Genomic DNA, 10,832 nt, shown 5'->3' on the forward strand with positions numbered 1-10,832 from the left:
AATACCTACATTGGTCATTATTATGTAATACACATGTATTTGCCTGCAACATTTCTGCTTGAGGCAGACTTAAAAAAACAAACAAACAAACAAAAAAAAAAACCACCACCTTTTGTAAATCTTTTCATTTGTTCAGTCCTGGTTTTCCAACAATGAAATCCAGTCATACTTTTCTATAGAATAACATTTTTTTTTACAAATGCATTTTATTTAAAACTGATGATATTTCAAGTCAATAACAAAAACAACTCAACTCTTTATGGAAGAGTTCTATTTTTAAAAATACCTCTAGTGCTTTTTTTTTTTTTAAACAACTGTTTAAAATCACAGCTTTTAAAATGTACTATTCTTTTTGAACATCAAGTGTTTTGCTTCACAGATTTGCCGGTGATATTAAAAAGATTTGGCTAAAATGACTTCAGATGATATAATCCCAGCTCTTAAGAAACTTTGTACATCTGGCATCTGATCTAGTCCCAAGTTACCAAGAAATACTCTCTGGTCACTCTGGAGCAGTAGGTGGCACACTAAATGTTTTAAAATGTATTAACCTCCAAAGAAAAGCCATTTAGTTACTAGGTGTTTTTAGGCTAGAATATCACATCTAAACCTCCAAATGCCTCTGTCCCTGACCCTAAATTTAAATGTTTCTTGGGTGCCTGGTTATTTACTGGTTTTCACCACTCTGGATCAAGTGCTGTGGTTTAAGAGTTTCTGCAGTTAAAAAATAATAACTTTTATAAACACAGGCAACTAATATAGAATTCATTTTATTTAGAGCACCACTTTTCATGAGTTATCTGAAAGCGAATTCTGATTCAGCAAAAAAATACATCATTCTCAATCTTTCCCCTCTTTTCATCCCCCTTCAACACCCTCCCCTCCCCCCATTTCTTTGTTTTTTTGTTTGTTTGTTTGGTTGGTTGGTTGGGGTTTTTTTGGCTATATTGTCTCATTTGTTGAAAGGTTCTACCAGGACCTGGCCCAGTATAAACACAAAAATGCACCCAAATCATAAAACTGCTCTTCTTTCAGTTATGTTTTATTTGTAAGTGTACTGGGACACATCCCCCTGTTGTATTTTGGCGCACAGAATTGGTTCTGATAGAAGTAGGGGAGGGGAAAGGTAAAAGAGAAAAGACATAACCAAGGAGAAAGCTCAGCAGACATACATGGACAGGTAGATCAATCCGTGAGACATTTCAGGATGAACACTGGCAGTTTGTAACCACTGTGTGAGTGTGTGCATTAAATAAAATATTTACAATAATCTTCCTTTTTTCCTTTTCCTTTGAATACAAGAATATGACAAAAATGTTGTGTTTTCAGTGGAAACAGGCAGTAGACTGTGAAATCACACTATCCACAAAACGGTCTACCAGAAAGCTAGCCCAGTTTAGTGCTGTTTCAAATGCATAGAATGTTTGCCCTGCAAACAATGATATACAACATAATTAAATAAATAATGCCTAACCAGAGTGAGACCTAATTGTGTTTCTTTCCACACCTTTCAGATCATGCATGATTTCAGTCTTGTTAATCGGCAGGTTTTTTCTTTTCTCATTTGTTCTGTTTTCAAGGTTTTAGTTATGATTAAAGGATGGTAACAAACCATCTCCACAAGAGATCCAAAGAGTATCTTGTACACAAAGCAGGCATTTTACCTAACCACCTTCAACAATCTTATTTTTTAAAATCCACCAGCAGCTTGTAAGGTACCTGATTATTACTATGAAATACTATACATGATTTTCTATTTGGGAGACTGGTAGTGCAAATTAAAGTTCTTGCTACCCAACATTTATCCCCAGTAATAAATGACTCTTGAATAATAAGAACAAGTAAAAGGAAACACAGTTGTTCTGTTTTCCCCCAACATGCAGACCTCTTTGAAACAAATGGGGGTGGGGGCACTTTAAATCTGTCTTCTTTTCTGGGATTTAGGTGATTTTCTCACAGCCAAGTCCTGCTCCAACAGAAAGCAGGAACTTCTCAACATTTCTATAATTTCATGTTCTCCAAGAGAAGAAGAAAGGGGACCTAGAAGAGCAAGATGAGAGAGTATCTCTCCTAATAACTTTCACCCCATCAGTCTATTTGAATCAACAGGAAAAAAAAAATCAGTAGTTTAAACCTCTCTAAAAAATAAAACTGAAAGGGTAAAAGTTCTATGAGTGGGAAAAAAGCTTATTTTGAAATTGTCTAAAACTGTATCTTTGACATAAGAGAAAAAAAAAAAAGAAAACTGTTGTTAAAATTGTTTCATTTTCCTAGAATAAGATATTTCGAAGTCCCGGAATTCTGCTTTTGAGTTAGCTCAAAGACTATGCCCCGATCTCCAAAGACCCCACCCCACCAGGACCAGGCCACCAGAGTGTAGGCAGGGCCAGGGGAAAACTTGGATTCCACCTAAGCAAGCAGCCAGGCTCCCCCTGACCCTCTCTTTTCAGCTGTGCTCCCACTCACTTCCCGGGATTGGAGAGCAGCCATTGGCTTCTCATTGGAACGGAGGAAATAAAGAGGATATGGATGGGGTGGAGGTGAGATTTAGAGGGAAAAATTAAACACGCAGACAGAACAACTAGCTTTGATACCCAGAACTTCAACTTCCGGCTCATTTGGTTTTCGTTTTTTGACTCAGTTTGTGTGTGTAGGGTTGGGGAGGTGGTAATAATGGTGGTGCTCTTTTTTCTCTTCCATGGGGGGAAATGAAGCTGCAGATTATGGCTCCCCGGAGTTAAAATTTCTAAAGTATTTTCCTTTGCTTTTGTTCTGTTTTGTTTTAGTTTGTCTTTATTTGTCTAGTTTTTAGTGGTTGGTGGGTTTGTTTTTGTACATAGTTCCTTGGTCCCCAGGAGATTTAGGTAAGTGTCTCTGGTCAAAAACAGTCCATTTTCCTATCCTTCCCGCGTCTCCCCCCACCCAAACCCCAGAACCATCCTGCTCCTTAAAACCCCTGCTCGGGTCTCCTCTTTCCTTCCCCCCACTCCCCACTCATCCTAATGCTCTCCCCCTTCTCCCCTACCCTATACTCCAATCCCCACAGCCAGCACCCCAATCCTCAAGGCTGGGGGACAGCAAAGGCAGGAAAATCAGAGAGAGGGTGGAGGAAAGAGAGCGAGGAGGGACTCCCCAAACGCAGGCAGGATAACGGACACTCCAAATCCGAGGGGAGGCAAGCAGAGGAAAGCCCCCCAAAAATGCCTCCTCAGCTCCCCACTCTGTCCCGCCCGACACCTCCCAGCCCACTCAGTAAGTGGCAGAGAATTTCATCCGCTTCTGCTTCTGTCTCTGGTTGCAAAACCACACCCGCACCACATTCTTTTTGAGGTCCAGTTTCTCAGCGATGGCAGCGATCTTCTCGGACGAGGGCCGGGGCTGCACGGCGAAGTAGGCCTCGAGGGAGCGCTTCTCAGGCGCGGCGATGGAAGTCCGCTTGCGCTTCTTCTCTCCGCCGTTGAAGAGCTCGGGCTTGTTCATTTTCTCACGCTGGGCGCCCTCGGCCTCCTCGAGCCACGCCTGCAGGATGGGCTTGAGCGCGATCATGTTGTTGTGCGAGAGCGTGAGCGACTCGAACCTGCAGATGGTGCTCTGGCTGAGTGAGCCCACGCCCGGGATCTTGAGGTTGGCCAACGCTGAGCCCACGTCGGCCTGCGTCACGCCCAGCTTGATGCGCCGCTGCTTGAAGCGCTCGGCGAACGCCTCGAGCTCGCGCGGGTCCGTGTCCGAGTCGCAGATGGACGCCAGGCCCGCCGCGCCCACCACGGCCGCAGCCGCCGACGCCGCCGCCACCTGCCCGGCCGCCGCCGCCGCCGCCGCCGCTGCCGCGCCGTGGTGTGCCGCCGCCGCCACCAGCCCGGGGTGCGGCAGCCCGGACGGCATGTTCATGGCGGCCGCCGCCGCAGGGTGCGACAGGTGGCCCAGGCTGTGCATATGCGGGTGTGGGTGCGCGGAGCCGCCCAGGAGCCCGCCGCCCGGGCCGCCGCCGCCGCCCCCCGGGCCGCCGCCGCCGCCGCCGCCCCCGGGGCCACCGCCGCCCGGGCCGCCGCCGCCACCCGGGCCGCCACCGCCCCCCGGGCCGTCGTGGGCGCCGCCACCGCCGCCCGCCGCGCCCGCGCCGCCCGCGCCGGCCATGAGCGCGAGAGACGGCGAGGAGATGTGGTCCAGCAGATCGCCGGGCTCCAGCGCCTGGTGGTGGTGGTGGTGGTGGTGGTGGTGCGCCAGCGGCACGGTGGAAGTGGACGTGCACGGCACGCTGTTCATCGTGTGGTACGTGGCGTCCGGCTTGAAAGGATGGCTCTTGCCCTGGGACACGGCGATGTCCACGGCCGCCAGCGCCTCGGCCCGCGCCAGCAGCGTCTCGTCCAGGCTGGCGAAGAGGTTGCTCTGCAGCTGCAGGCGACACAAACCAAACCAAACCAAACCAAAAAAAAACCACAAAACCAAAAGAGCAAAACAAAACAACAGAAGAAACACACACACAAGCCGGAAAGCACAGCATGCGAAGGGCAAACACAAAGCAACCAAAGTAACAACGGGGTTGGGGGCAGCGGAGAGCGGGAAAGACGGAGAAGGGGGCACATTGGCGACCAGGCAGGGGGACAGACGAGAAGGGATAGGAGCCGTGGAGAGGGCGACAGAAGTAGGGAGAAAGGGGGACACAAGAACACATTCCGGGAACGGGCGTGGGAGACGAAAAAGAAGGGGGAAAAGAAGAAGAAATGGAAATGTAACTCGTAGCTGGGGACCCGTGTCACACACCCGAGCACGCACAGAGACCGCCTTTCTGAGGCATGAAATTAACAGAGAAAGTGCAGGGAAGTCGAGAGTCCTGGCCCTAGCGCTCCCCACTCCGATCGCAGGCGCCCGACGCGGAGGCAGAGGCACACAGGAACACGACATTAAGCGCCGCCGGACAAAACGTGCCTCGCAGCGGGATTGCTCTACACCCCCTGCCCGCAGTTTCCCGCACCGGGACCTGCACACACCAGCCCCCGACATGCAGCGTCTCGGAGACGGGGAGGGGCGGGCGCGCGGGCCGGGGCCGCGGGCGTGGGGCGCTTACCGGCGGCGTGGGCAGGCAGGCCCGCCGGATGGCCTCGGAGCTGGAGTGCAGCGACGGGTACTTGTGCTCAGGGAGGGTGGGATGCATGGCAAAGTGAGGCTGCTTGCTGTTCATGGACATCATCGTGGCGGCTTGGCATGTATATCCACAAACACTCCGAAAGTCCGCGGGAAAGTGCGTACGCGGGCTCACCCGGCCTCCCTTCCGAGGCTGCAGCCGCGGCGGTCGCGGCGGCTGGTGGCGGCCGCGCCGCGGGCTGCTGCTACTGCTCCTGCTGCTGCCGCGCTCTCCCTCTGACCGCGCAGAGCGCCGCGCGCCGGCCTTGCGGTCCTGCTTCTCCGAGATCTCTAGCCCCGCGCGCCGACGGGATGCACTCCTCTTACACCTGAGCCCCACTTCTCGCGGCCGTCCTGGGGAGCTCTCGCGAGAGCTCGCGGCCCCACCGCGCTGACAGGCATCAGCTGTCTCCGTCTGTCTGGCGCGCGCTCTCCTTCTCGGCGGCGCCGTGCGTCTGCGCGCGCGCGCGCTCGTCCGGCAGCTACCGGCGCGTGGGAGCCGCTCTTATAGTGACCACCAGCAAGGACAGCGCAGGTGATGCACCTGTAGCTACCCGGGCATGCGCACTGCCCGCCTCACCTTTCCCACCGCGGTCTGGAAAGATCAGAAGGTCGAGCTATTGTCTAAGGGTGGACACCTTTTAGAAGAAAAAAGACGAGATGAGCGCACGCCACTCTGTGTTTTTTTGTTTGTTTGTTTCTTCCCCCTGATCGTAAGCCCTGAATATATGCGCATTACTTAGGCACTCCTCCTCTCTGGGATGCCTAACAAGCTGTTATATAATGTATACAGCTGGGCATTTGTATGTTAAATTATGCCCGCGCATTCCTCTGTATACAGTATAAATAACAACACAGAAATGCAGAAGGTGCTGTCTTTTGCTGCAAGAACCTGTTTCTTTCAACGTTTATAAATAGGTTCCTGGAGAATAATCGCGGTGACAGACATTTGTTTGAAGCAGTCAGACGCTATTGATTTCCATATAATTTAATTTCCTCCGCATACTTTTTTTGTTGTTGTTGTGAATATAACTGTGTCAGGCACCGCCAGTGACAGCCACTTAGGAGCCACAAGGAGCGTGTGCTTTCTACTCAGGAAAAGCTGTTGAAATGAAATTGTGCATTTCTCTTATTGTTTGTCTTCTTCAACCGTGTACAAACCCACGTTTCAAACGAGCTCCGGGTGATCTAAGGCTTCTAGTAATCAAAAGGAAAAAATAGTTAACAGGGTGTAGTTGGGATCCTTCCTCCCCTCAGCGTACACACACACACACACACACACACACACACACACACACACACACTTTATGCTGGGAACTCCGGGAAAACTGCTTCAGAGAAAAGGGAATAAGATGTTGAAAAGAAAACTTTCTTTTCCCTTCCATCGTTTTGGCTTTTCGCCTCTTATCTCTGCTTGCATATATATACACACACACACACACACACGCGCGCGCGCGCGCGCATATATATTTTTTCAATAGGAGACAGATCAAGCTAACTTATAGGAAAGCTTGATTCAAAAATATTAAATCAAGCCAATTTGAAAGAACGGGTACAAGCTCTGGTCCAGTTTTTTAAATTGTTAAAACATTATTGTGAAATTAAGACCTAAAAAGAATAAATCAATTAGCCAACCTGTTATATGGCCCTTATGTGGCAGCAGATCAAAAGCCTCCCAGGGGAGCCACAGTTCAGGTGCGAAAGTCCCCAGAGACCGAGCACTTGCTCGCGGTGATAATAACCTAACAGCCCAGATGTTATCACATCTGCAGCAAGAGAGCTGGAGAGCAGCAAGGGGCTGCTTATGGAAAGCCGAGATCAGATACATAATCTTTTTGGTCTCTCTCACACCAAGGAGGTCTGTATTTCCACCAAAGAGCAGATCTCATTTCTATAAACCTAAATTTGCGTTCCCGTGGATTTTATCTTTCCTCTGCACAAACGCATGTGTATTCAGCGTACCCACTCACCTACTCAGATTCCAAGAAGAGCCCACAGGCGTCACCATGGCTTTTTTTTTCTTTCTTTCTTTTCATGTTCCCCCCCAACCCCTCCCTTCCTTCTAGCTCCAGAGGGAAGTGAGAAGGATGTTCACTTGCTGGTGAGAGAAGGAGCTGGCTCCATCCATTATGCAGTCCCCTGGGAGCGCTAAATGCAACTTTATCTCAACGGGGAGTGGACGATGAGCAGGACGTCGCTAGAGGGAAAGAGTGAGTCCTAAGGCAGTCATCACACCGGCAGTCCGGGCTTAACCTAATCCTTCCTGACACCCCTGGTGGCAGTTCCCTGCACTCTCTTTTGAGGGGAAAGAAAAGGCCTCCGCACAGGATGAGGGCCTGGAGCCTGCTCCTCCCCTCTCAAGGAAGCGCTGGTCTTTAGGGACCCTGAAGGGTACAGGGGCGACAGAAAGACAAACAGTACAGGTTTGTGGCCGGGTGGGGCCTCTGAGAGCGCAGTGAGCTCCTGAGTACCCAAAAGGCACCTCGGTTGACCCTGCAACCCTGGGAGGCTTCCAATAAACCCTCCAACCCTGGGAGACTTCCAATAAACCCAGTGGAGAGATGCTAGTTTAGCCTGAAGTTAGGAGTTGGTCCCACCAAGATTTCCTTCCCTGTTTACCTCTCTTTTGACAACAGGAATACCCCACCTTGGGGTGAGGACAGATCTTTGCTCGGGATGGTGGGTGTTTTGATGGGACCAGAAATATGAGGGCGATGGGTACAATCCTCCCTCCCCCTCCCACCATGGATAGGAAGCCCATCTAGGACACATCCAACTTCACTATGGCACTTAGTGCGGGGTTTGTCACAGGAAAAGTACCCCACCAAACAATGCATGTGTGTAGGAAGGAAGAGAGGCCAGTTTCAGGTAGTCTGGGGAAGAGATGGTGGCCTAGGGGCTGTTCAACAATCCAGGGCTGGTTGGAGATTGCAGGAAGATGCTTGGGGGAGGGTGGTCTACATTCTCCTTAAAAAGGAGGGGTGTGTTTTCCCCAGGCAGAGCTGTAAATTTTGATTCCAGCCTGTTCTTTTTCAGGAGCCAATTATTTCACTCCTCCCTCATTAACTTGCTACCTTATCTTCCTTCCTCAAATGCCTGCTGAGCAGTAGTCTGGCCCAGTACAAGACACTGGAGATAAAATAAGGTATACAATATGAGTACCTGCCCTACAGGACGTGACAATGTATGTGCGTGGGGCAGCCACGAATAAAAGGCATCTATGACACAGTTATAACAGGTGTGATGAGAGGGACGTGCATAGAAATATGGGGCAGATGATCCTTGGACAGTAATCACGCCTTATCCTTGTTGGTTCTCAGCCCTATGCTAAAGAATGGGGCATGCCGGCACATCTGCAGGCAGTTCCCTGGACCATATCAAGCCTCTCCCTACTTTCCTCCTGGTGCATAAAAGGAAAGGGTGGTGGGCTTGGGCTTAGCTCACCCATATGTCACTGTTTTGTTTTCCTGGTTTGGCAACTGCTGTAACTCGTTGGCCCCTGCCTGTGCTAATGATACCCACATGGGGTCTGAGTCTTGGCATAGATTTCTGGGCAATTTTTTTTTCCTTCTTATTTAATGACCAACACAGATCCCCTCCTCCTCCTCATCTCATAGCTTTGCATTTTATCAAGAGAAGGATAATGAATGCACAGCTATTGATTTCCAAGGAATTTCCGCCCCCAGGGACAGGGAGTATATCATCTGGATCAGAGACACATTTCTTTCCCTCATTAATTAATTTTCTCCTCCTCCTTTGGCAGGCCTCACTTCCCGTTTCCTTTGGCAGAGCCCTTTTCCCGAGCTAAGGGAGCAGACCTTCGCTGGTTGGCGTGAGGACTGGCGGGAGAGGTTTTGTGCCAGGATCCACACTGTCTGGTGTGAACCCTCCTCATCTTTGACCTGAACCGCCACCTTCCCATCCTCCACTTCTGGAGAGCGCGCCTGACAGCTGCTGTCCACCTGGGCACTGACTTCCTCCTTCCAACGGGGTGCGGAGAAAGTTAGTATTTGACTCCGCAGCCACCACTTGTCCCACCTTCTCACCTCCGGGGTTTGAATCTGAGTTGTCTGTCGGGATTTAGGGACTCGGGATAGGGCCTGAGGGATGTCGACGTAAGTGTGTGGAGGTTGTGGGTACACAGGGGAGAGCGCTGGGCCCCTCGCTCCTGCTGGAACCCGGAGTTCTTGCCCCACCTGCAGGCCCGGCCACCTCGGGTCCTGGTGGTCGAAGCCGGAGCTATGTTCCTCGCAGACTCGGGAAGCCACATTGTGCGTAGGCAGTTGTCTAGTTTGAAAGGAGGCACATTTCACCACGCAGCCAGCACCCTGCATGCAGGGGAAGCCCCCAGGGCCCAGGGTCTGCCGGCTTTAGAGTCCACTTAGGTTGTTTCAAGCACGGGTGAAAGGGCAGACAGCGAGGGAGCAGGATATGGGTAAGAGCTTCGGGTCTCGAAACAGGGGATGCTCTTGGGCTGTCCCGGCGCCCTCGGCTCTGACACTCAAGGGTGGAATGGAGGAAGGAATGGAGAAAGGAATGGAGAAAGGACGGTGGAACTTTCGCTTCCCCTCTGGACCGCCTTCCCAGAGTCATGCCCCAGCTGCTTTGATCCTACTGTCGTATTGCTACTCGCGCATCTTGGTCTGGTACCTCCGGGGCGATGGCTACTGGGCTCCTTGCCGGCCTCACTGGGGGCCATCGGATCTCCTCCCGTCCAGTCCCGGGACTCAGCCCAGCGCTGAGATTGGAGTTCCCCGGGCCGCGCTCCAGTTGGCTTAGGCTCGGACATTTCCCGGAGACCGTCGTCCTCCCTTTCTGCTTGGCACTGAGGAGCTCCTGCGGCTTCTCTCCTACCCTAAGGCCCAGAGTGGTTGGCGGTACTGGGGCCCGTCGTCATCTCTGCTTCTAAGGCTCCCAGCTGGGCATTCAGACTGGGCTCCAGCTGAGACCGGCAGAGGAGGTTCTCAAGGAAACCGGTGGGAAACATACTATTTTCTTTCGTCTGGTAGTTTAAATGCAACTTCCCTTGGGGACATTTTCCTGGACGTTAACAAGCCCACCTTGAGATGTCGTTGATGACCTAGCGACCCAGATGATGCGTCCCAGGAAAGTTCACTGCTGACTATTGTCACTCTTGACGTTATATCTATAGATACAGACCTATGTATGTATCTCCATCCTAATCTCTCCGTGGACATGAAACGCACCTACCTTGTGAAAGCCCTACGGGTGACACACGACTACTACGTCTCTGTCTCAACAGGGACTGGGCCTCCCCTGCCTAATAGTTGCCAGGAGTTTCGCAACTCAAGTGAACAATGTCTTATGGCTGAACATGGCCACGGACCCCTGTGATTTAGGTCCCAGGAGCAGCAGAGGCGTCCCCGCCCAGCCTGGGCCCTGATCAGAGGCGCTGCAAGAAAGCGCTGATCAGAGAAGGGGCTTCCAGGTCCTGGGTCAGAACAACAAAAACAAACGAAACTCCACAACAGACACGCCTGCCCATGATCCAACGCAAAGACACGGGAAGTTCTGTGGCCTTCCCGCTCCGCGGATAGCCGCCTGCTGGCTGCTGCCACCAGAACGCACGGACGCCTCGGGTGGAGTGAGCTCTGCGGTAGTCAATGAGCAGCAGGGGACCCCCAGCCCCCACAAGCGCGGCTCCGAGGACCTGGAAGCGGGTGCCTGTCGCTCTCCGCAAGCTCCGCTCT

General features: G+C 51.6%; 1 protein-coding gene across 1 annotated transcript; it reads right to left on the reverse strand.

Annotated features, from left to right (window-relative positions):
• Positions 1-2,805: 2,805 nt before the first annotated feature.
• On the reverse strand, positions 2,806-5,457 carry POU4F1 (POU class 4 homeobox 1). The gene is made up of 2 exons (XM_028837624.2): positions 5,066-5,457; positions 2,806-4,392 (listed from the first exon to the last, which is right to left on the reverse strand). Exons 1-2 carry the CDS (start codon positions 5,186-5,188, stop codon positions 3,250-3,252), a joined length of 1,266 nt encoding a protein of 421 aa, XP_028693457.2. The 5' UTR covers positions 5,189-5,457; the 3' UTR covers positions 2,806-3,249.
• Between the last annotated feature and the right edge of the window lie 5,375 nt (positions 5,458-10,832).

The sequence above is a fragment of the Macaca mulatta genome, chromosome 17 (genome assembly GCF_049350105.2).
Source record: "Macaca mulatta isolate MMU2019108-1 chromosome 17, T2T-MMU8v2.0, whole genome shotgun sequence".
NCBI lineage: Eukaryota > Metazoa > Chordata > Mammalia > Primates > Cercopithecidae > Macaca > Macaca mulatta.